This window comes from Grampus griseus (genome assembly GCF_964374135.1).
Source record: "Grampus griseus genome assembly, chromosome: 6".
Lineage (NCBI taxonomy): Eukaryota > Metazoa > Chordata > Mammalia > Artiodactyla > Delphinidae > Grampus > Grampus griseus.
The window spans coordinates 55,491,036-55,518,518 of NC_139000.1; the positions used below are offsets into that span (position 1 = coordinate 55,491,036).

The 27,483-nt window shown below is 40.2% G+C and overlaps 1 protein-coding gene across 1 annotated transcript in view; it reads left to right on the plus strand.

The window, feature by feature from the left end:
- Positions 1-27,483, plus strand: part of PDCD1LG2 (programmed cell death 1 ligand 2) — a gene marked incomplete at its 3' end in the record, with an annotated part of 78,681 nt that overhangs the window by 4,243 nt on the left and 46,955 nt on the right. Inside the window, exons 2-3 of the mRNA XM_082656684.1 lie at positions 4,629-4,934; positions 20,905-21,171. Of these exons, the coding sequence (XP_082512810.1) occupies positions 4,629-4,934; positions 20,905-21,171 (573 nt within the window). The remainder of the gene's footprint in view (positions 1-4,628; positions 4,935-20,904; positions 21,172-27,483) is intronic.

The window sequence follows — 27,483 nt, forward strand, 5'->3', positions numbered from 1 at the left end:
ATCATTTCTTTAAGCCTCAGTTTCCCCATCTGTAAAATGAGGGTAGTGACTCCTACCTTGCAGAGTTTTGGGAACATGAAATGGTGATGTACAGTTTAGCCCAGTGTCTGCTTCATTGAGTTTAATAAATGTTATCTTTCACTCTACTTCCCAGTCACAGTCCAAATGCAAACCAGTGTTATAACTCTGTTTCTCAGATGTCAATGTGCATGTGAATCACCCCAACCTTGTTAAAATGCAGATTCTGCTTCTCTAGGTCCAGGGCATGGGCTGAGATTCTGCATTCCTAACTAGCTCCCAGGGAAAACTGAGGACAACACTTTGGATGGCAGGATGGTAAAAAATGTTTGCAAGTGCAGGTGTTTTATTTGTCCAGCCAATGGTTTCTCAATGCTCCCTGCACCTTAGAAACTCCTAGGGAATTTTTTTTTTTAATTGATGCTGGCCTCACAAAATAATTAGAATTTAATTTTAGAGGATCCAAAGTGGGGTTTGAGCATTAGTGTGTTTTAAAAGCTTCCCAGGTGATTCTTATGATGCAAGGTTGAGGCCCTCTCATTAGTGATTCTAATGTGCAGCCAAGCTTGAGAAAAACCTCTTCACAGAATTGCTTGCAAGAGTGTTTTGATTTCCTCTGTAGTTTATAATAAGTAAGAATATTTTAGTATTGCATTTCCTAAACTTGTCATTTTGTATCGAGTAATCAAGCTCAAAGCTTTGCATGTCTTACAAGCTTTAGTTGGGGCAAAATAGACCAACTAACAATTAATCTTCTAGTTATTCTGAGCGACTCAGATATGTGATTCATCTTTGCCAATTGCTCTTTCCTCTTGTGAACATTAGATGGAAAATGTCACCTGCCTGAGAGGTAGCATACTTTATGCTTCCAGCCTCTGTATATACACACACACGCTGCACAAGGCAGAGGGGAAAAGCAAGCAGAAAATGGATTTTTTTTTTCAAAGGCCCAGACAGTGAAGAGGGAAGTTCTGCTGAATGCTATGGGGAGTTCCAGAGGAAGTTAGAGGCGTTCCTTCTCTCATGAGAAGAAAGTATAAGTGTGGTAAATAAATCTACTAAATAAATTCAATAGAGACTATACCCAAAGTCCTCTGATTCTTGTTAAATCTCAGGCTCAGCAATTAACCTTCCCTGCAAGCCCCATTTCTCTTCCCTGTTTCTTGTTACATCATGTGTAATAAAATAAGAGAAGGAAGTACCATGAGGAGAGTAAAAGTAGTGTAAATTCCTGAACCTGGTGCATAGAATATGGTTAATACATATTAGATAATGAATAAATAAATATTATTCTCCAGGGTAGAGTGGATTTGGTATCAGGCAGCTCTGTTTTAATTATAAGGGGACTTAATAACTCAAGTATTTGGAGATGATTCTAATCATAAAGGAATCTACTTTAAAGAGTATCCTATTACGGAGACACCAGTGAGAGTTATTACAAGTGTTCAGGGAATTCCACAAAATGGAATCATGCGGGAAATTCAGAAGCATGGCATCTTTTCTCACATGTATCGTCCCAGAGTCTTCTCAACCTGGCCAAGCAAATGCTGAATTGGCATTGTTTTACACAGAAGAACTCACATTGTAGCCTGCCCCCACCCCCATCCTGCACAAAAGAATACCAGGCAGCTGTGAACTCCTTTTTGTATCATAGATCTCTGTCAGAAAGGCACGCTAATGTTCTAGTTGTGGTTAAAACAGGGGTTGGAGGCAATATATAAGCTCGTCATTAATTTTTGATAAAAACTCAAGTGTGTGCACTACACTCTAACCTGTGCTGTATGGTGATTAAGAATGCCAGTTTGGGGCTTCCCTGGTGGCACAGTGGTTGAGAGTGTGCCTGCCAGTGCAGGGCACACGGGTTTGTGCCCCGGTCCGGGAAGATCCCACATGCCGCGGAGCGGCTGGGCCCGGGAGCCATGGCCGCTGAGCCTGCGCGTCCGGAGCCTGTGCTCCGCAACGAGAGAGGCCACAACAGTGAGAGGCCCGCGTACCGCAAAAAAAAAAAAAAAGAATGTCAGTTTGTGCAATTTGGGGCAAGTTGCTGTTTGATGAGAGGAAAGCAAAAGTGAATATGGGGAGGCTCATCCTTTTGTTTCTCCCTCTCCCCGTTTTTGTCATTTTATGTTAAACCCTTAACTGGAATTTAGTATGTGTTAGGCACTGGAGACGCCAAAGCAAATTCAACCTGGTCACTGCCTTCAAAGATTTGCAGGATGGTAGGAGGAAAAACTCCAGTCAGAAGAGAATTATGATGTGAATCACTCAAGCAACAGAAAACCCCCGAACTATTTATACTGTGAAATCTGTTATCCAGGGTGGTCCGAATACCACTTTCTCAAGAATTAAAACATTGTACAAAAGAAAGTTTGCTGACTACCTGCCAAAATAAGGCACTTCATATGTGCCATTTTGTCTAGTTTTCCCCACAATGCTGACAGGTAGATGTTATCTTCGACCTTTACAGATAAAGAGGCTGAGACTCATAGAGTTTAAATGGCATGATCAAGATCAAAGGGCTCATAATCCTGATATAGTCAAAATTTGAACCCAGGTTCATCTGTCACTAAATCCCAAGCTCTTTCCATACCACGTTTTATGTGGAAACAACCACTCAAATAGCATATTCTTAGAAGCCATCCCCAGATATAAGTGGATGTTTTGACTGATTAAATGAATGGATTAATGAAGTAAGCTCTACTGAACATAATTTGATCTAATCTTCTGTCACAATTCAGAAGCTACTTCGAGATCTTACACTCAGTCTTAATGACTAACCACTCATTAATAATGGAAGCAGCATAATTTTGTACAATTTATCACAATTTATTCATGCATACACTACTTTCATTAGTTTTGCCATGTTTGACTACTCTTTGTGCTATTGTTTTTATAGAATTATCTAAATCAACTGAGCTTTTATTTTTTGAACAAAACAATCTACCCTTGTGGTAAATGGAAAACCAGTATCACTGGTACAGGTAAATAGAGGATATGAGCAAAAATAAATGCAATGAAAGTAAAGTGGTGCTATTAAATTCTACCCAGATAATAATATCTGCCTGAGAGCTTCTTGTTTTATTAAAAGGGAAAATAGGGCTTCCCTGGTGGCGCAGTGGTTAAGAATCCACCTGACAAGGCAGGGGACACTGGTTTGAGCCCTGGCCTGGGAAGATCACACATGCTGCGGAGCAACTAAGCCCGTGTGCCACAACTACTGAGCCTGCGCTCTAGAGCCTGCGAGCCACAACTACTGAAGCCCACGCACCTAGAGCCCATGCTCTGCAACTAGAGATGCCACCACAGTGAGCAGCCCATGCACCGCATCGAAGAGTAGCACCTGCTCGCCACAACTAGAGAAAGCCCACGCACAGCAACGAAGACCCAAAGCAGCCAAAAATAAATAAATAAAATAAAATAAAAAGAAAAATAACCATTGTTAGAGACGTGAGAGTCTAGTTGCAAATTATATGTAATTTGAAGGATTGGAATAGAATTGAAGAGGGAATAAATTCCTCTCCGAATAATCCAACTCCCTTTGGGCCTTGATTCTGCCGTATCTAAAATCATTTTGCATACTTCTAGAAGTATGTGCCTCACGTTTTGGGAAATACTGTTTCAAAGACTACAGATTTTGAAGTCAACCATCGGACTAGCTCAGAATTTTAACTTTACTAACTGTACATCCTGGAGCAAACCTCTTTGACCCAGTTTCCTCAACTATAAAACAGTAATGATAATACATGTTTCATGCTTGTATTTTCAGTATTAAATGACATAGGTTTTTTAAAAAACATTTATTTATTTAGCTGCTCCGGGTCTTAGTTGCGGCACTCGGGATCTTCGTTGCTGCATGCGGGATCTTAGTTGAGACATGCAGGGTCGAACCCAGGCCCCCTGCCTTGGGAACGTGGAGTCTTAACCACTGGACCACAAGGGAAGTCCCAATGATATAGTTATAAAGAGCCTAGAACAGTGGCTGGCACATAGTAGGTATACACTAAGTATTAGTTCCATTCTTTCCTCTTATTGACAGAAAAGACGCTTCTACAGTAGACTTGTATGATATGATGGTTAAGAGCGCTTGAACTTAACAATACCTGGGTCTGATCCTGGCTGTGCAATATTAGGCAAGTTGCTTAACCTTTCTGTGTCTCAGTTTCATTTTCTAAAAAGAAGATAGCTCTACGTCACTGGCTTCCTGGGGGGACTAAAAGAGATCATGTGTTAGCAGAGGCCTAACACCTAGTAAGAACTCAATGGGTGGTAGTTATTATTACTATCACTGGTGAGAGGAGGTAGAATTTGGCAGATAATGATGTAATTTGACCCATATGAAGAAAATGAGCCTGGATAATAGGGGGTAGGAAGGCAGTCAGCTGCACAGGTGAGGAGTGTTGAGAGGTGAGAACTACCTCAGAGCAGATCAAGAATTCTACTCTTTCCCAGAATGGATGGGGGCAAAGGAGAGAAAGGAACCTTCACAAATGCCCAGATAATGACAGGTATCTCTTGGGAAATGGGGGTGGGATAGGTCTCCTCAGGTCCCACTCTGTACAGAACTGAAATGTGAAGGCAGACAATCTGAGAATGTCTTATTTTCTGTTCAGCTTTATTCACAGTGACGGTCCCAAAGGAAATGTACACGGTAGACTACGGTGGCAATGTGACCTTGGAGTGTGATTTTGACACCGGAGGTCATGTGGAACTCGGAGATTTAAAAGCCAGTTTGCAAAAGGTGGAAAATGATACAACCTTGCTCAGTGAAAGAGCCATTTTGCTGGAGGAGCAGCTGCCCCTGGGGAAGGCCTTGTTCCACATCCCCCAAGTCCAAGTGAGAGATGCAGGGCAGTACCGCTGCCTGATCATCTATGGGATCGCCTGGGACTACAAGTACCTGACTCTGAAAGTCAAAGGTGAGTAGTTTCAGGGACTAGAATACATGGAGGCATCTCTCCAACACAGGACCTGCATTAGCTGCAAGTAACAAGCTCAAACCAAAACTAGGAGGATGGCTATAAAGAGACAGAGATACCTCAGAGAAAACAAAAGCACCTGCTCAGAAATATTTTTTGATATCTGAGTATAAAGCAGTGGAGGTTAGGGTAAATAGGGGTAGAGGGAATAAAACTGGTCTAGAGGAAGCCAGGAAAATGAGTCCCTGAAAGGTGGGAGAGTACCAAAGTTAAGTTTTGCCTAATTCACAGGAACAATACTGACTTGATATTAAACTACTCTTTCAGAGTCCAGAGTTTTTTAAACCATGATTTGCCACTCATTAACAGATTAAAAAATCAGTTTAATGAGTAGCAACCAGATGGGTGTTTTTTACCAATAAAATGAATGAACCGAATGAATAGAATAGAATATATCAGGGCATCACATAGTAGGGATTAGTGTTGTTTTGTGAAACACAAATTATTTCAGAGGGGTGTGTGTGTGTGTGTGTGCGTGCGCACACGCGTGTGTGTGCATCTTGGCTCATGGTGTGATAATTTTTTTCTCACTCTGGGTCATAGTCTAAAAAGTTTGGAAACTACTCTAGTCCCAGCCTAATCTATTGCACATGAAACAGCTGAAGTCCAGAGAATTGAAATGGGTAGCTTGAGGGAGCCAGTGAATCAATAGCTGTCCCCATTCCTCTGGGTTGAGGGCTCTCTCCACCACAACACGAGCCAAGAACCTAAATCTGAAGAGAATCTTCAAGTTCTTGTTTGTTCTGGGAAAGGTCATTTGAGGAAAGACATATAACAACTGTAGAAGAATAGATTTGGCTCTGTTCATTGGCTTATGTTTTTCAGCCTTCGCTGACTGGTCTGAGTTAAACTATGCCAGTTTTTCTCTGTCCCCTCCCTATTCCACACATTACACTCAGAGGATATGTTCTGTCTTCTGGAGGGTCTGTGGATTTTGGTACCTAAAGACCATTGACCTTGACAGCAGTGGGGTGACTTTATGATCTGGTATAAAGAAGGACAAACTAGAATAATTAGACACGAGGTTGAAGGTTGTTTTCACCTGACCTTGGGCAGGGTATTTCACCTCTCTTAATCTAGCATTTTTCTTATTTGTAAAAGAATAGCAATAGTAGCATCTACCACATAGGATTATTGTAAAAATTAAAAGAGATAATGAACATAAAGAGCTGAGTATGGTGCTTGGCATACGGTGAGTGCCCAGAGGTTTGGATCAAAGACCCTCAATTACTGCAGGGATGGTGCCCTCTTACTTCTCAACTAATAGTGAGTCATCAGGAAAGCCCTTAGCTGGATGTAACTGCCTTCTATCTTTATTGCATTTCCTACAAACAGGCATCAACTGGGAGGAACTTCAGAGCATTGAAGTTAGTCTGAGTTCAGTCAACTGGAAGAAAGAGGGCTCTACATCCTCACAATCCCCTAGTGTACTTGAGTATCTGCACCCCTAAATCACTGCCCCATGTTTGTTGATCTCTATTTGAGTGTTATAATGCACCTAGGGTCTTTGGGCAATTTGGTACCAGTCCCCCTCTTTCTCGCTCGGGCTGAGGGATGTCCCTCATCCATGGGAGGGCACTCTGCCTGCTTCCTCATCTAGACCAGGGATGAATCAGGTGAGGAACAGATTTATTCCTCAAACCTTAATTAATTAATTAGTTAATTAATTCCTTAAACCCTTAATGATCTTCCAGCTAGAGTATATGGGATCACAAAGACTTTCTATGAGATGCATAGCATAGGCGGTTTTAGGAAATTAGTTTCTAGATCTTCATCTTCCCCTAGTACTTGTTCCCCAAATTGAGTGTGCCTGAGAATATGCCTTCCAGGCAAGGCTCTTGGGGTTCTCCTAAAACGCTTCCTCTTTTATTTTTGCTTTACCCACTTCATAAAAAGCCTCCCTTTCACCCATCATGAATACAGTGCATTGCCCTGAGGTATAAAATCCTCCATAGTGATAAACAAAAGAATGATTGGAAATATTGATACCATACCAAATTGTAATGACTAACAAATCCTTCTGCAAACCAGGAGGTATCAAATTCTGTTTTCAACAAAATTGAAGGAGGCCCTAATAGAGTTAACAGCTGATAATAAAAAAATAAAGTAATTTTTTGTCATATAAATCATAAGGCTTTCAAAGAATGAAATGATATTACTATAACCGAACTTCTTCCATTCCCACCTATTTATTCATATGAGCAAGATTCCTTAGCCCTTATAGCTACAAAAAATGAAAAATAGAAATAGAATTGATACTGAACCTTGTCTCATTCCAACCATAAGTCATATGCATCCTCAGATTCATGAACAGATTGAAAAAGAGAGCCCCATCCATCCCATTAAAAGATACATTTCCAGTAAACTTTTTTATGTTTAATAATTATCAATATTCATAATATTTTATGTTTCGATTTTACATGTACTGATAATAATGGAAATTAGATTTCAATGCAGAAGAAAACTTTGAACACTTAAAGCCTCATGGTCACAAGAAAAAAAATTTAATTTCAATAGCTATACATGTTTTGTTGTTGCAAAGAAACAAAAGGATAATCACCAAAAGAGTGTTCAAACATGTTGCATTAGAATAAAATTCTGCAGAAGTGGAATGGGAACTGATATTCGAGGAATAAAAAGAAACAATGTAAAGTTCTGACCATTAGAGAAGAATTTTTATATGTATTTTTCAATGGATGGTGGTGTGTATGAAAGACACCTTCTTTGATTTCTAGGTGACATTGGATGCATTTGTAAAGAGTGAAATAATTGCCTTACTAAAAATATGTGTTTATAACGGTCTAAACATCGTATATTTTTCCAATATAGAAACCTATGATATATTCTAAGAATGAACTTAATAAATGTGTGAGAAGGAGCACACTGCATCACGATTGTTTTAGGAGAAATGCAAACAAACAAACAAAAAAAGATTGAAGACCAGCACATAAGGATATTCTACCCAGATGAGGGGTGTCTGAAGGAAGCAGGGGAGATCTAGGACTCCAGTTAGGGTGCGTTTACATAGAACAAGACTAGAGGAAGGATGTGCTTTGTCCTTAAAATGCCTAAGTTTTGGCATACACCTTGAAAATAGGTTTATAGCATTTTATTTGTTGTCTGGGCAACAGTTCATATTAAATATAGTGAAAAGAGAATTGATTTCATAAGGACAGGGAAAAAATTGCTAGGTAGCATGGCTAGAGAGTCTAGAAGAGACAATAACAGAAGGCTGCAGTTTTTCAAAGGCCAGGTTGCAACCCCAAGGCAATTAGAAATCTGTCGGAAGAAGGCCGGGGAGCACGACTGAAAAAAAGGGTACAGAGGCCCTGAGAAGCCAGGGATTGAGCCCACAGGTTGAGAACTGGCCTGAGCAAGGATCCCAGATAGACACAGAGCAGGTACTAAGAACAGAAGGGCCAAACCAGCCTGAAGGCGTGAGCAGGCTGAGGCTTATAGACGTACTTTAAATCAACAAAAAGGCCCAAGATAGATAGAGTACAACTTCAACAAGTGGAGGAAGGTGGCAGCATAGTTTCTGTTTCCGCAAGAGAAATGGCCTTCACCCTAAAAGGGGAAGTCAGATGGCAGAGGGCATAGGGAGGAGAACAGCCGGAGAGAAGCAACTCGGTAGTGAAATGATGTCTGTACATTTAGCCTCTAGGCCCAGAGAAAGCATTTGCTAAAAAAACTTACTAATGGGGCTAAATCTGCTCTCAGTGTCTTTTCTCCCTTGGGGAAACTGAAGGGAATAAGGAAACCCTGAGTTAAGAAAACAATATCCTGAATTTTGAAGGGAAGAAAGCTCCTGGGAATTACAAACTGTTTAACCTAATGTTCCTCCCCAGGCCATTTAACAGACCAATTGAGAGCCATCCTAAAAGATTTCTTTCAGTGACTACTAGAAACCTGTCAGGATTCTCTAAGATTAATGCATGTAAAACTACATTTTTTCACCTTAGTTAGGGTCATTATGATGATAAAGCAGATGATACTATGTGCAGTAGTAAAGATAATATAGTAGTAAAACATATAGTAAAGATAATAAAGCTTATCTTTATTTCAGAAATGCTAGAGTTGCCAGTAACATTTGAATTATAGAGACAACTGGGATAACAGAAACCATTTAAACCAATGGAAATTGAAACCAGAAAATAGTAATTCTTTTGATGGAACAGACTGAGAAGCCAAATGGGGACTAGGGAGGCAAATCACCAGTTAGCAAAAGCAGGAAGCTGCTACCACACTGCTGGGTTGGAGGAACAGGGGGAAGGCAGGGTTAATGGGCCCAGGGGTGGAACCCAAGTGGGCCTGTCCAGTGGTATCTGGAGCCAGGGAAGAGCTGTGGCTGCTGCTGGAGAGGCCTTATAGCATAGAGTATGGGGGAGAAACACTCATTCTCCTTCCTCCTGCTAACTCTCACATCTTCCCAAATGCCTGCTGTTGGCTGTCACGAGCCTGGGATACACAGCCTGCAGGAGTCAGCCTTCCCGCCGTATAGAGCAGAAACTGAGGGATTGATCTAAGGGCAAACAGGCCCAGGACCCACACAGCACACACCTTGTGCATAAAATGGTAAAACATGGGATGGATAATAGTGTAGTTGACTGGATCTATAACCGACTGAACAAGTAGTCGTTGTTGACTAAGGGGCAACAAAGGTCTTGGGTCAACCTGGAGACCATCTCCAAGTGATAAGGCGTCTGTTATAGCCAACCTAGCTGGGCAGTAGATCACTCAACAAAATCGATCTTATGACCTTAGGCTGCTTTAAAACCCTGTGTTGGGCCTGAAGTGTACTCAGCACATAGGAAATAATTAGTCACGCTACACTTTGTGCTGCTTAGATAATATCTGGAATATAGGTCATGTTACACTGGCAAAAACAAAGTGTATCCGAAGAGTGCTATCTGGAACTGGGGCTGAAAATTATGTCCTGTGAGATATGGTTGAAGGAAGTAGGCATGTTTTACCTAAGAGGTGGAAAGACTATACGGGGTCTTGCCAGTGATCTTCAGATATCTGAAGGGTTTTGTCACATAAAAGAGATAATAATAATTGACAGTACTAACTGACTATTTAATAAGTTCTAGGTACCTAACTCATTTAATCATCCTCACACCCCTGTTAAGGATAAGTATTATCATACCTATTTTACAAATGAGAAAACTGAGGCTTGACAGGTCACGTAACCACCACTTGGCTTAAGCCTAGTCAAACCTTTCCGACTCTGAAGCCCACGTTCTTAACTACTATGCTTACCATATGTTGTTTTGCTAAACGAGGCAAGTACCAATGGGTTGAAGCTACCATGAGGCAAAATTTGACTTGGCGTAAGGATGATCCTCCCAATGAAAGTTTAACTTTCTTATTGTCTAATTGTGGCAATGACTGCTTCTGGAAGTAAGAGTTTCCATTCACAGATGTGTTTAACCAAAAATTAGTTATCTAGCAGGTTACTAATATCAAGAAGAAAAGTATTATTAAAGATAAAAAGGGGCATTTCATAATGATAGAAAAAATCAGTTCAACAGGAAAATGTAACAATCCTAAACGTGTATACATCTAACCATATAGCTTCAAAATATATAAAACAAAAATTGACAGACATAAAAGGAGAAATAAACAAATCCATAATTATATTTGGAGATTTCAACTCATCTCTGTTATAACTGGTAGAACACACAAAAAAGAAAATAGAAGAGTAGAACAACACAATTAGCCATCTTGATCTAATTGACATATATAAAATTTATACCCAACAACTGCAGAATACACATTGTTTCCAAGTGCATGTGAAACATTCATCAAGATAGTTATCTAGCAAAGCTGCTGGAAAAGATACTTCTCGTTGAGCAGGAAGTTGGGCTAATCAAATTTTAAGATCACTTCCACCTCTGAAATTCCAAAATTTACTCATCTTTTCCTAAGAATGTCACCCTCAGTCCAGCTTCCCCACTGTGTATTGCTGATAATGATGTCTTTTCAGCCATTTCCCTAATAAGAAAGAGGCTGTGGAGACATCTTTAATATTACATAAATGTAGGGTGTGTGCTCCTGTCCCTCCCCCAAACCTTGCTCATTCTTTTTTAAAAATTTTATTTTTCAAACTGAAGTATAGTTGATTTACAATGTTGTGTTAGTGTGTACAACAAAGTGTTTCAGATATATATATATGTGTTCTTTTTCATATTCTTTTCCATTATAGGTTATTACAAGATATTGAATATAGTTCCCTGTGCTAAACAGTATATCTTTGTTGTTCATCTGTTTTATATACGGTAGTGTGTATCTGTTAATCCCAGACTCCTAAGTTATCCCTCTCCACCGTTCCCCTTTGGTAACCATAAGTTTGTTTTCTATGTCTATGAGTCTGTTTCTGTTTTGTAAATATGTTCATTTGTATCAGTTTTTTGGATTCCACATATTTGTCTTTCTCTGTCTGACTTACTTCACTTAGTATGATAATCTCTAGGTCCATCCATGTTGCTGCAAATGGTATTATTTCATTCTTTTTAATGGCTGAGTTATATTCCATTGTATGTATGTACCATACAATGGAATCTTCTTTACCAATTCATCTGTCAGTGGACATTTACGTTGCTTCCATGTCTTGGGTATTGTAAATAGTGCTGCTCTGAACATTGGGGTGCATGTATCTTTTCAAATTAGAGTTTTCATCTTTTCTGGATATATGTCCAGGAGTGGGATTGCAGGATCATATGGTAACTCTATTTTTAGTTTTTTAAGGAACCCCCATACTGTTCTCCATAGTGGCTGTACCAATTTACATTCATGCCAGCAGTGTAGGAGGGTTCCCTTTTCTCCACACCCTCTTCAGCATTTATTATTTACAGACTTTTTGATGATGGCCATTCTGACTGGTGTGAGGTGATAATCTCATTATAGTTTTGATTTGCATTTCTCTAATAATTAGCGATGTTGAGTGTATTTTCATGTGCCTGTTGGCCATCTGTATGTCTTCTTTGGAAAAATGTCTATTTAGGTCTTCTGCCCACTTTTTGATTGGGCTGTTTGTTTCTTTGATATTGAGCTCTATGAGCTGTTTGTATATTTTGGAAATCAGTCCCTGTCAGTCGCATTGTTTCTCGCCGATTCTTTTAGTTGAACATCTTTCCCATCTCTTCCCTTATTTATATATCCCAAGTCAAAACCTCAGCCCAGATCCTGATTCATGGCCCTCCTACCTCTGAAATCACCTACCAACTCAGCAACCAAGACCAGCATCTTGTCCTGAGCTACCTTGCTGGAGCAGGCCAAGCCCTCACCTGTAACACACTACTCCTATGAATCCATTTATTCTACTCTATGCCCCTCCAAAGCCCCAGAGCTTACAGAAATAATCTACAACAGAATAGGATTAAATGATTATAAGAGGATATCAAATGAAGGGACAATAAGTGTAGATAAAATAACATAAAATTAGATAAAGTGAGTACTCAAAATGCATGCTTCAGATACTGATGGATTGCTAGAGATAGACCAAAATTGGCTCCAAGGAGACTAATGAGTCTAACTACTTCAAGACCTTCAGTAGGCTGCTTCAGAACCTAATTCTTCTTATCTTCTTCTACTTCTGGGTACTTTGAAGTCCCCCTGGGAAACATATCTCTCTTCTCATGTATGTTGCTTCATCCCTAGACTTTTGTGATTACATAGAGAATCATCCTCTTGTGATGATCCCAGTGCAGAATTCAGAATACTGTACCCATGAAGGACATGAGTTCAAAGCTCCCCAACCACCCCATATTCCAGCTGTTTCCTTATTTATTACTGGAATATGAAATTTTCCTACCTCCTAAGGTCCTTGGGTGGTTTAAGCAAGATAAGGTATATTAAGAGGATGGAGTCAGTAGTTAGAGCTACTCACCCCTGCTCCTCTTTAAGTTCTTGACTAAGTGAGCTGTACCCAGAGGAATCAGTAGCCAAATGGAAATGAACTCCATTTTTTTAAATTAACAACTGGATGAGCACATAATCTTTCCCTTTCCCCTCTCCCCACTTTGGAGATTCTCTGATAATTTGCACTGGAGAACATGACTCAGAATAGGGAATTCTTGTTTCTTGCTCCCTTGTCTTAAACTGAGTCCAGGTTTGCACATCAGTCCCTGAAGTTATCCATCCAAACTCATAGATAAGAAAATCTGCCCCACCCACCCAGTCACAAGCAGAAGCTGTAATACTGTGGGTGGGGGAAGATGTGAGAGATTTTTGAGGCAGGCAGGCCAGCAGGCCAGGGCAACTACTCTTAATGGCATGGAAAGAACTTCAAGAGAAGGCCACAGGTTATAAGCAGCCCTTCAAGACACAGTCACCTTGCTCTCCAGTGACCCGTGACTCAGTGAGTGACTTTGGCTGTAACTAATCAAATTAGCAACTCATAACACAGAGACGCACAAGGGAGGTTCTCAAAAAGCAAAAATTGTAGAGAGGGAAATGAATCTTCCTTTCACCTCCACAGAATGTAAAAGCACAGGGCATGAGCTCAGCACCTAGAAAACACTTAGTAAATCATACATATTTGATATTTTCCACATGGCTATTAGCATTATTTTAATATAAAATCACTTTTCACAGTTTGTGCTCATTTATACTCCTCCCAAAAATTTAACAAAAAAATGTTTCATCATATCCGTGCCATATATACATCTTTACTTCAAAGATTGTATTGAAATTCTTTCTTAAAGAAGTATTTCCTACCTGATGAGAGCTAGTGCTCACTCCCTCTTCCTTTCACCAAAAATCAGCAGGTTACTTTTTACACTCCCTGGTATCTGCGTACGTGGTTAATATTTATTTTTAGCTATCATCTAAGATAACTGGGCAATTTGTCCTTGTGTCTTCCTGGTGCTCTCAATGTCACTTGTGTCTATTTTAGAGCTCAGTTTTCTAGAGGGCAGGGAGACATATCTGATCAATTCATTCAGCATCCACTGCACAGAAGGGTGTGTGTGTGTGTGTGTGTGTGTGTGTGTGTGTGTGTGTGTGTGTTAGGGAGAAGTATAAATATACTCAGTTCTTGACTATTTATAGGCAGAATCTAAGTCTTTAAAAATAATAATAGCATTTATCAAGTGCTTACTGTGTTCCTGCCCTTTTCTGAGCACTTACATGTATTAACTCATTCATCTTCAAAGTGTTGCCAGAGGTGTTCCAGGTCTTTGCTCAAAAGCCATCAACCCCCATCTTTAGCAGGAATGACATATATCTTTAAGTTAAAGTGTCCAGAGATAAGAAAGGAAGCTACAAACAAAAACAAAAAAACCAAACCCAGAGGACCTTCGAGATGGTGGAGGAGTAACATGTGAAGATCACCTTCTCCCAAAAAATATATCTAAAATACATCTACATGTGGAACAACTCCTATAGAACACCTACTGAATGCTGGCAGAAGACCTCAGACTTGCCAAAAGGCAAGAAACTCCCCATGTAACTGGCCGTGTGGCTGACAGGGTCTTGGTGCTCCTACCGACTGTTAGGCTAGAGCCTCTGAGGTGGGAGAGCCGAGTTCAGGACATTGGACCACCAGAGACCTCCCAGCCCCGTGTAATATCAATCAGCGAGAGCTTTCCCAGAGATCTCCATCTCAATGCTAAGACCCAGCTCCACTCAACGACCAGCAAGCTCCAGTGCTGGACACCACAAGCCAAACAACTAGCAAGACAGGGACACAACCCCACCCATTAGCAGAGAGGCTGCCTAAAATCATAATAAGTTCACAGACACCCCAAAACACACCACCAGATGTGGTCCTGCCCACCAGAAAGACAGGATCCAGCCTCATCCACCAGAACACAGGCACCAGTCCCCTCCACCGGGAAGCCTACACAACCCACTGAACCAACCTTACCCACTGGGGGCAGACACCAAAAACAACGGGAACTATGAACTTGCAGCCTGCAAAAAGGAGACCCCAAACACAGTAAGTTAAGCAAAATGAGAAGACAGAGAAATATGCAGCAGATGAAGGAGCAAGGTAAAAACCCACCTGACCAAACAAATGAAGAGGAAATAGGCAGTTTACCGGAAAAAGAATTCAGAGGAATGACAGTAAAGATGATCCAAAATCTTGGAAATAGAATGGAGAAAATAAAATAAACGTTTAACAAGGACCTAGAAGAACTAAAGAGTAAACAAACAATGATGAACAGCACAATAAATGAAATTAAAAACTCTCTAGAGGGACTTCCCTGGTGACGCAGTGGATGAGACTCTATGCTCCCAATGCAGGGTGCCTGCGTTCGATCCCTGGTCAGGGAACTAGATCCCACATGCATGCTGCAACTAAGAGTTCTCATGCCACGACTAAGGAGCCTGCCTGCCGCAACTGGAACCTGGTGCAACCAAATAAATAAATAAATATATTAAAAAATAAAACAACTCTCTAGAAGGAATCAAAAGCAGAATAACTGAGGCAGAAGAATGGATAAGTGACCTGGAAGATAGAAGAGTGGAAATAACTACTGCAGAGCAAAATAAAGAAAAAGGAATGAAAAGAATTGAGGACAGTCTCAGAGACATCCGGGACACAGTAAATGCACCAACATTCAAATTATAGGGATCCCAGGAGAAAAAGAATAAAAGAAAGGGTCTGAGAAAATATGTGAAGAGATTACAGTTGAAAACTTCCCTAACATGGGAGGGGAAATAGTCAGTCAAGTCCAGGAAGTTCAGAGAGTCCCATACAGGATAAATCCAAGGAGAAACACGCCAAGACACATATTACTCAAACGATCAAAAATTAAATACAAAGAAAAAATATTGAAAGTAGCAAGGGAAAAGCAACAAATAACATCCAAGGGAATCCCCATAAGATTAACAGCTAATCTTTCAGCAGAAACTCTGCAAGCCTAAAGGGAGTGGCAGGACATATTTAAAGTGATGAAAAGAAAAAACCTACAACCAAGATTACTCTACCCAGCAAGGATCTCATTCAAATTCGATGGAGAAATTAAAACCTTTACAGACAAGCAAAAGATAAGAAAATTCAGCACCACCAAACCTGCTTTACAACAAATGCTAAAGGAACTTCTCTAGGCAAGAAACACAAGAGAAGGAAAAGACCTACAATAACAAACCCAAAACAATTAAGAAAATGGTAATAGGAACATACATATTGATAACTACCTTAAATGTAAATGGATTAAATGCACCAACCAAAAGACATAGACTGGCTGAATGGTTACAAAAACAAGACCTGTATATATGCTGTCTACAAGAGACCCACTTCAGACCTAGGTACACATACAGATTGAAAGTGAGGGGATGGAAAAAGATATTCCATGAAAGTGGAAATCAAAAGAAAGCTGGTGTAGCAATTCTCATATCAGACAAAATAGTCTTTCAAATAAAGACTATTACAAGAGACAAAGAAGGACACTAGAGAATTATCAAGGGATCAATCCAGGAAGAAGATATAACAATTGTAAATATTTATGCACGCAACATAGGAGCACCTCAGTACATAAGGAAAATGCTCACAACCATAAAGGGGTAAATTGACAGTAACATAATAATAATAGGGGATTTTGGCACCCCACTTTCACCAATGGACAGATCAATCAAAATGAAAATAAATAATGAAACACAAACTTTAAATGATACATTAAACAACATGGACTTAATAGATATTTATAGGACATTCCATCCAAAAAAAACAGAATGCACTATCTTCTCAAGTGCTCCTGGAACATTCTCCAGGATAGATCATATCTTGAGGCACAAATCAAGCCTTGGTACATTTAAGAAAATTGAAATTGTATCAAGTATCTTTTCTGACCACAATGCTATGAGACTAGATATCAATTACAGATAAAGATCTGTAAAAAATACAAACACATGGAGGCTAAACAATACACTACTAAATAACCAAGAGATCACTGAAGAAATCAAAGAGGAAATCAAAAAATACCTAGAAACAAATGACAATGAAAACACGACGACCCAAAACCTGGGATGCAGCAAAAACAGTTCTAAGAGGGAAGATTATAGCAATACAATCTTACTTCAAGAAACAAGAAACATCTCAAATAAACAACCTAACCCTACACCTAAAGCAATTAGAGAAAGAAGAACAAGAAACCTCAAAGTTAGCAGAAGGAAAGAAATCATAAAGATCAGATCAGAAATAAATGAAAAAGAAATGATGAAAATGATAGCAAAAATCAATAAAACTAAAAGGTAGTTCTTTGAGAAGATAAACAAAGTTGATAAACCATTAGCCAGAATCATCAAGAAAAAAAGGGAGAAGACTCAAATCAACAGAATTAGAAATGAAAAAGGAGAAGTAACAACTGACACTGCAGAAATACAAAAGATCATGAGAGATTTCTACAAGCAACTCTATGCCAATAAAATGGACAACCTGGAAGAAATGAACAAGTTCTTGGAAAAGCACAACCTTCCGAGACTGAATCAGGAAGAAATAGAAAATATTAACAGACCCATCACAAGCACTGCAATTGAAACTGTGATTAAAAATCTTCCAACAAACAAAAGCCCAGGACCAGACAGCTTCACAGGCGAATTCTATCAAACATTTAGAGAAGAGCTAACACGTATCCTTCTCAAACTCTTCCAAACTATAGTAGAGGGAGGAACACTCCCAAACTCATTCTACAAGGCCACAATCACCCTGATACCAAAACCAGACAAAGATGTCACACACACAAAAAAAACTACAGGACAGCATCACTGATGAACATAGATGCAAAAATACTCAACAAAATACTAGCAAACAGAATGCAACAGCACATTAAAAGGATCATACACCATGATCAAGTGGGGTTTATCCCAGGAATGCAAGGATTCTTCAATATACATAAATCAATCATTGTGATACACCATATTTACAAATTGAAGGATAAAAATCATATGATCATCTCAATTGATGCAGAAAAAGCTTTTGACAAAATTCAACACCCATTTAAGATAAAAACTCTCCAGAAAGTAGGCATAGAGGGAACCTACCTCAACATAATAAAGGCCATATATGACAAACCCACAGCCAACATAGTTCTCAATGGTGAAAAACTGAAACCATTTCCTCTAAGATCAGGAACAAGACAAGGTTGTCCACTCTCACCACTATTATTCAACATAGTTTTGGAAGTTTTAACCACAGCAATCAGAGAAGAAAAAGAAATAAAAAGAATCCAAATCAGAAAAGAAGAAGTAAAAAAGTCACTGTTTGCAGATGACATGATAGTATACATAGAGAATCCTAAAGATGCTACCAGAAAACTACTAGAGCTAATCAATGAATTTGGTAAAGTAGCAGGATACAAAATTAATGAACAGAAATCTCTTGCATTCCTGTACACTAATGATGGAAAATCTGAAAGAGAAATTAAGGAAACACTCCCATTTACCATTGCAACAAAATGAATAAAATACCTAGGAATAAATCTACCTAAGGAGACAAAAGACCTGTAAGCAGAAAACTGTAAGACACTGATTAAAGAAATTAAAGGTGATACAAACAGATGGAACAATATAGCGTGTTCTTGGATTGGAAGAATCAGCATTGTGAAAATGACTATACTACCCAAAGCAATCTACAGATTCAGTGCAATCCCTATCAAACTACCACTGGCATTTTTCACAGAACTAGAACAAATATTTCACAATTTGTATGGAAACACAAAAGACCCCAAAAAGCAAAAGCAATCTTGAGAAAGAAAAATGGAGCTGGAGGAATCAGGCTCCCTAACTTCAGACTATACTACAAACCTACAGTAATCAAGACAGTATGGTACTGGCACAAAAACAGAAATATAGATCAAAAAACAGGATAGAAAACCCAGAGATAAACCCATGCACCTAGGGTCAACTAATCTATGACAAAGGAGGCAAGGATGTACAATGGAGAAAAGACAGCCTCTTCAATAAGTTGTGCTGGGAAAACTGGACAGCTATATGTAAAAGAATGAAATTAGAACACTCCCTAACACCATACACAAAAATAAGCTCAAAATGGATTAAAGACCTAAATGTAAGGCCAGACACTATAAAACTCCTAGAGGAAAACATAGGAAGAACACTATTTGACATAAATCACAGCAAGATCCTTTTTTGACCCACCTCCTAGAGAAATGGAAATAAAAACAAAAAGAAACAAATGGGACCTAAGGAAACTTAAAAGCTTTTGCACAGAAAAGGAAACCATAAACCAGATGAAAAGACAATCCTCAGAATGGGAGAGAATATTTGCAAACGAAGTAACTGACAAAGGATCAATCTCCAAAATATACAAGCAGCTCATGCAGCTCAATATCAAATAAACAAACAACCCAATCCAAAAATGGGCAGAAGACCTAAATAGACATTTCTCTAAAGAAGATATACAGATTGCCACAAACCCATGAAAGAATGCTCAACATCACTAATCATTAGAGAAATCAAAACTACAATGAGGTATCACCTCACACCAGTCAGAATGGCCATCATCAAAAAATCCAGAAACAATAAATGCTGGAGAGGATGTGGAGAAAAGGGAACCCTCTTGCACTGTTGGTGGTAATGTAAATTGGTACAGGCACTATGGAGAACAGTATGGAGGTTCCTTAAAAAACTAAAAATAGAACTACCATATGACCCAGCAATCCCACTACTGGGCATATACCCTGAGAAAACCATAACTCAAAACGTGTCATGTACCACAACATTCATTGCAGCACTATTTCCAATAGCCAGGACATGGAAGCAACCTAAGTGTCCATCAACAGATGAATGGGTAAAGAAGATGTGGCACATATATACAATGGAATATTACTCAGCCATAATAGGAAACGAAATTGAATTATTTGTAGTGAGGTGGATGGACCTAGAATCTGCCATACAGGGTGAAGTAAGTCAAAAAGAGAAAGACAAATACCGTACGCTAGCACATATATATGGAATCTAAAGAAAAAATTGTTCTGAAGAACCTAGGGACAGGACAGGACTAAAGACACAGATGTAGAGAATGGACTTGAGGACACGGGGAGGGGAAAGGGTAAGCTGGGACGAAGTGAGAGAGTGGCATTGACATATAGCCACTACCAAATGTAAAATAGATAGCTAGGGGGAAGAAGCCACATAGCACAGGGAGACCAGCTAGGTGCTTTTTGTCCACCTAGAGGGGTGGCATAGGGAGGGTGGGAGGGAGATGCAAGAAGGAGGGGATATGGGGTGTAAGTATAGGTAGAGCTGATTCACTTTGTTATACAGCAGAAACTAACACAGCAATGTAAAGCAATTATATTCCAATAAAGGTGTTAAAAAAACGAAAAAACAAACCCAGATGGAACCATCTGGGACCAAGATGGCAATGGATCTGACCTCCAACAGATCTCTAGGTCCTTATTTTTTCTCCTCCTAATCTTAAAGAGGACAGAGGAAAAGAGGACATGGAAAGAAATTTTCTCCTGAAGATGTTAGAAAAAGTACTAAATAAAGTGAGATATGGGGGTTCTCTAGTGATTTAGTTTACCCAGCCTCTCTTTTCTCCAATCCCCAATTGTAAGATAATTTACATTAATACAGGATGCCACAGATTGTGGTAGCGTAAAGCACCATTGAGATTTGGAATCAAACCTCGAGTGTTCATAAATTGGCTCCACCAGTTAAAAGCCCTGTGCCTCTGAGTGAAATCTCGACCTCTCTAGCCTCAATTACCTTCAACAAAAGTTGGGTATATTAACAATGCTGTTTTGATGTATTGTAAAAATTAAATAATTCGATGTATGTAAAATAGCATGATATCTGGGACATAGGAAATGTTTAACAAGTTAAAACTATTAGTACTTAATATTGATAATGATAATTTTACTTCACGTGGCATTGAGTACAGAGATCTACGGGAATCAGAAAAGAGAGACTTATTTCTTTTTCTTCTTCTCTTATCCAGCTTCCTACAAGAAAATAAACACTCGCAACCTTAAGGTCCCAGGGACAGATGAGGTAGAGCTCACCTGCCAGGCTGTAGGCTATCCCCTGGCAGAAGTGTCCTGGCCAAATACCAGTGTTCCCACCAACACCAGCCACACCAAGACCTCTGAAGGCCTCTACCAGGTCACTAGTGTTTTGCGCCTAAAGCCACACCCTGGCAGGAATTTCAGCTGTGTGTTCTGGAATGCCAATATGAAGGAACTCACTTCGGCCATCATTGACCAAGGTAAGAGCTGCCTAGCTTACCAGTCAGGGTTCAGGCAAGAAATGGATGACACATTCAGAATGAGTAATCTGAGGACAGTGTAATAAAGGGACTATTTATGAAGGTGGGATTAGGATTTAGAGAAAGTACTAAAGGTAGTGCAGGACACCTGGGGCTTCAAAGGTCGGGGAGCAATTACCACCCTGGAGAGGCTACTGGAACCTGGAGGAGGGAGCTGTGGCCTCCGGTACAGGGATGCTGCCACCTGCATCAACCCCAAAGAGCAGAAGCTGATGAATGGATACCACAACCTCGTTCTCCTCCCACCCTCCAGTCTCCTGCTGGTGCTTCCCATTAGCAGAGCCCAGGTGGAATTCCACTGACATGTTCATAAAGTCAACCTCTCAGAGCTCAGAACTGAGTGTTGGAGTGGAGAGAATGGATCCAGAGAGGAAACTGAAAACACCCAGCATAAAGGCTCATCATTGTGATTCAGGCACAGTACTACGAGTCAGCAGTATGAATGTTACTTTGCTGACTTTGCTGCCAGCCAAGTGGTTTTAGGGTTTTCCAGGAAAACTGACCTCTTAAAATAATCATTTAGAGGCTTCACTGGCTATGCTGAATCCCATACTTTAGAATTCCGTGCACCAGCAAAATTTCTGACAATTTTGGTAGTCGGACAATTCTTTTATCTGCCAAGAACATTCATTTGCCAAATAAGAGAGTTAACATCTAGTATCATAATCATTTCATAAGAGACAGGTCATTTTATCACCAGAGACATAAGTTTCCTATTGTTCCACAAACATCATGGGCTTAACCTCACTCTTTTTGAGGTCAGAAATCTGAAAACGGCTTCACTGGTCTCAAATCAAGGTGTTGACAGGATTGCACAGGCTCTGAGAATTCATTTTCCTGATTTTTCTGCCTTCTGGAGGCCACCTGTATTCCTTGGCTCGTGGACCTTTCCTACAGCCTTCAACACCAGCAATTGCATTACTCAGATCTCTGCCTCTGTCATCACATCTCTTTCTTTAACTCTCTTGCCTTTTAAGAGCCACCTTTTCCACCTTTTAAGGACCCTGTGATTACATTAGATGCCTCCCCGCAATACATACCTCAACCTGATAATTTAGGATAATTTTCACATTTCAAGGTCCTTAATATAATCACATCTGCAAAATCTTTCTGCTGTGTAGGATAACTCATTCACAGGTTTCAGAACATGGACATGTTTGAGGTGAGTCATTATTCTGCTATCATACCAATAAAGGATATAATCTCCAAGTAAAGAACAGCCCCTAGTTATGATAAATTTGACTTTATAGAAGATTTGCTATGTTGTCATTATATTTCACTATTTGCCCTTTACCTTAGTTAGATAAAACAGAGCCTATGATAAGGACTTGTGCGGCATGCAGGTATTTAGGTGATGACCCCAGGGAGCAGAAGTGAGAGGTTTAGGAAATCAAGACAGGAAAGAAAGAAAAGCAAATAGAAGGGTGCATTACCAAAGTTGTTGGTGTGGACAATAGAAGCTTAAGTACTCAAGGACCACCTGAGAAGTGCATAGATCATCTCCTAAGATGTTTACTCAAAGGGCTTCAGGTGGAAGGACTAATCAATCTGCTTTTACCCCCAGTGGTTAACAGTTGTCCCCAGGAGCGTTAACTGCCTTCTACTGTGAGCTATGCATGCATGTGGGCTGAGTGAGCTCCCCATACCATCTATAGCATCAAAGTCATTCCAGGGCAGAAAGCAATGTATCCACTTGAGGTGAATCACTGACCATGAAGTGAGTCAAGGCCCACCCTGAATTCTACCCAGTCTGTGGCTGAAATCAGGGGTGAAGCTGAGAGGAAATGAGGCAGGACTACAACAGTCTATCCCTTGTGCTGCTCAAATCCCTCCATTCATGCCCTACATTAAGTCCACTGTCTCCGAGGCTTCAGGCAGGGAAGTAGCTACAATCTCTGCACAAGATGCACATACGAGAGTTCATGGAACAAGTTACAGCTTCTGCTGCTGCAACTGATCCCAAGCCGTAAGTGATGTTTGTCATTTCTCTCATCCACCATACATTCTAGATTTCCCTCGCTCAGCATTTCAGATGGAATAGTTTGTTTGCCTGGAAGATGAAGAGAAATAGGGGTTGGGGGTGACTCAGACTTTCAACCCTGAGAGACATGAGCCCGTAGTCACCTTGCCCTTAGCAGACTGAAGTTGTAGCAATTGCCTTTTCATTGTTATTACTGGGTATGGAAGTAACAAGACTCAGAGAATCAGTGGATCCCTGAGTTCCAGACATAGTCTTCCTTGCCTCCATTATGTAGCAGCATTTGAGTTCTTCCTGGTAATCAAGATTGATTACTCTACCAGTGCAATGATTCTTTTCTTTGCCTGCTGATCTGACAGTGGGTAGAGCTCAAGCTGACTAGGCATTATCTAGATGCAATAGAACATATCCCTTGGTACAGCATCCTTTGGGAGAAGCACTTGCCACTAGGAAGCTGGACCTTTAAGTGGAGCCTAAATTTGTAGAGATGAGAAGCAAAAATTCTACAAATGGGTCACTGGAAGTAATGATGAAAGGGACCAACCCTCAGCATTGGGGGAGCCCTGGCATAAAGTAGCACATGGTTGAGGCAAGACTGTCTGGGGGAAGTGAGTTAGAACCTGCACAGAGCCATCCATCATTCAGCCACATTCAGCCATAGCTGAAATCAGGGGTAAGACAGGCAGAATATGAGTTGGGGCACCAGAGATACCTGCCCTGTCTCAAATTAAATTTTATCATGGATTGGCATCAATCCACAGACCAGACTGAGAACTTTCAAGTGACTCAATGCCCATCTCATCATTAATTTCCTAGCATTTCTCTTTTTTACAAGAAAAGAATCCTCCCTGATATAGTTTTCAGAGGCAGCCATCTCCGTTGTCATCTTCAAACCCCCAATTCCCCGCTTCCCCAGCTATCCACACTTGGCTACCCAATTTCAGCGCTAAAGTTAGCCCAGCTTCTTTCTAACTAAGTGATTATGATGAAGTGAGGAAGTAAGGAGAGGATTCATGCTAAGGATTTAGCAACTTACCATTTTTAGGGCCAACTCTGAGTGAAAATAGTGAATTAGGCAAGTTTGGACCTTTCAATATTCTCTACCTCTTTTTTAAATCACAGCTAAGACCACCAGACTTGTCACCTTATAAAAATTGAGCTATAACTAATTCGTACCAGAGGTCTAGAGTCTTATATATTACAATCCCAGGGGAATTATTTTTTTCCAAGAATTGTTTAGTAAACTCTCCTTTGTTATGTGGAATTTTCTGCCTGGTTAATTTTTGGCCAATACTTTGGATGAAATGTGGTTTTCTAGAATGACACATATAAGGAGCTTTGCTGGGAAACAGGGGCCTGGGTAAGATGAATTTGGAAATAACTGGAATCTAGACTTCACATCACTGAGTACATCAGTATTTTTTTTCTTCATGGTAGAGAGGTGGAAGAGCAGACTAACCATTCTTCTGGAAGCCTTGGGGTGGTGAGAAGTTAGGAATGAAGTAAGCTGGCTCTTCTCTCCAAGGGAGCCAACAGAGCTGCTGGAATAGTCAACAATCGTGGGAGAGACCTGTGGGGTCTGCATCAGAGGTTGGGAGCTCCTAGGATACCACTCATGAATGCGGCTGGCAGGGGAATGGAGGAATCTTTGTGTAGTCAGAGATTTTCAACCAGTCTCTAGAGATATGTTGAGAATCCTTCCCAGCTCTATATTCATCCTATCCCCTGACATGGATCCTCTGCTCCAGGCAGCTCCCCTTCCTTTCCCTGTACTCTCTGAACCTCTTGTACCTCTCCAATCACCATGACTTCTCTGCTCAGTAGTTTCTTCCACATAAAATATCATTATTCGCCCTCTTCACCAGTTCTCCATGGCAGCTCAGGTAACTCCAGGGTACAAGGCATCTTTCCTTCATCTTGTGTCCTAAAACCTATTGCCTGTACCATTTCTTTGTTTGCCTGTGACTGTACTTGTCTTTTCTCTTTCATTGGTATTTTATTTTCCATGTATTTTAATTGTTCACATGAGTCTTCTTTATGTCCAAACTAAAGCAAAACCTCAGTGCTCTGCCCATATAGTGCTCAATAAATGTCAGATTAATGGGTTGGAGACTTAGTCTTGGATGACCCCAGTCCCATCATCCCAGCTGCTAGTCTGTGTGGACAGCCAGATCAGAGCAGTCAAATGATCCCCTAGTTTGTGATACAAACACCAACAAAATAGCAACAAAATAACCAAAGTCACACATTCTCCCACAAAGGCATTCTTGCTTCTGTTTCACAAAGGCATTTTTAAATTGTCTTATGACTGTCCCCTTTCTACTCATTCTCATAAGTTGAGCAGCTCACAGCTGACTTCTGTGACCCACAACATGCTTCTCCAGAAGTCAATGAATAAAACAAATATAGCAGTGAGAGTCTGGGGTGGGAGCTGCTCCAGTGGCTCTAGAATAGATGACTGAACATCCTAATTTTCAATCAGAAATGAAGGAGCAATGAGACCATTTTCCCTTTGAAACAGGGTTCCTTCCACTAAGGCAGTGTTGCATTTTCATTAGGAAATATAATGAGATTGGAACACAGGAAATAATTATAACAAGACCCTTGTAGGGCTGGCAGAGAAGTTCTCCCAGGAGACTTGGAAGTGACTCTCTGGCAGTGGTCAGGAGCATGGGCTCTGAAGTCAGATGGACTTGAATTTCAAATCCTCTCTCTGCTACCTACTAGCTCTGAGAACATGAACGTATGACTGTGCCACCCTAGAACTCAGCCTCTCATTTGTAGAATGAGGGTAAATAATGGTAGATATCTAATAGGGTTATTGTGAGGATTAAATGAAATATGTTTGTAAAGTCCTTAGCAGTCAGAAAGGATGAAACAGGAAAAAAAGTATGGTACCTTTAGTGAGAGGCATGACTTCCTTATGAGTGCATGAGGCTGTAGATAGGATAAATCCAATGTTTTTCCCATTGCATCATGACATCATTGTTAAGTAGCATGCAATTACTATAAAACAATCTAAAAGAAGATGTATTAGGATGTAGGCTAAGTAACCTCAAAATACAGTGACTCAAATAAAGCAGGAGTATATTTCTCTCTGATGTCACAGTCAGAGATAGAAGGTGGTTCAGAGCAGGTAAGTCACTATATTCCATAAAGTTATTCAATAATCCAGGTTCTTTCCATCTTGTTGCTCTGGCACTCTCCAGGATGTTACCCCTGCTGAATTGTCAAAGCTGGGTCACTGCCACATTCATGTTTCAGCCTTCAGAAAGGAAAAGAGACACATTCAGTGTTTGAAGGCCAAGACTCAAAAGACCCATTCTCTAGTCCTGAACTTAGTTCACGTGGCTGGCCACACCTAACTGCAGGGGAGGCTTAGAAATGTAGTCTCAGAGAAGGCATGTGTCCACCTAATCCCTAGCTAATACTAGAGAAGAAATGGAGAATGGATTTAAGGGATAAGCAGCAGTCTGCCACAAGGTAACTAAAGACAAGGAAGATTGGGCAAGGTAGACTAGATAGACAGATGGTCAATTCAGCCCAACAGATCCTTATTGACACCTTTCATGTAGCTGGCACCTGGCTCTATAGGGGATTCAGAGATGACTTAGAGAAAATCTTTGCACTTCAGATACTTACAATCTAAGCAGACTGATGTCCTGTTGGATGTTCAATGTTAGAAAGTCTTCAGGAATAAGTAGAGTTTGTGTGTGGAAGGAACTATGAGGGAACCTGCCCAGGACAAGGGTTTGCATAAAGGCACTGAAGTAGGGGCCTCTCCTGTTGTGGGGACAGTGAGAACTCTTTGACTTATGGTGCTACATGTAGCAAGTGCTTAATCAGCATTTCCTAGAAGATATTAATTACTATGGGTTATGTATGGTAAGGGAGGTTAACTAGACGTATTGTGGTGATCAGTCACAGTATATACAAATATCAAATCATTATGTTGTATACCTAAAACTAATATGATGTTATATGACAATTATACCTCAATTAAAATTTTTATATATGGATTATCCAATGTGTAGATGAACCAGACTTCGTAATGCTTTTTATTTTTCTTAATGTTCACCACAAACTTAGGATAGAGACAAATATCTGTGGGGCCTGAGCTTTGGATCAGACAGATCTAGGTTTGCAATCCTGGCTTCGTCACTTACTTAGCAGTGATGACCTTATAGATAATTTAGCATCTCAGAGCCTTACTTCCTCAACTGTAAAACGAAGGCCTCACATCAAATGATATCTGATCCCTCCTCAGCTAAAAC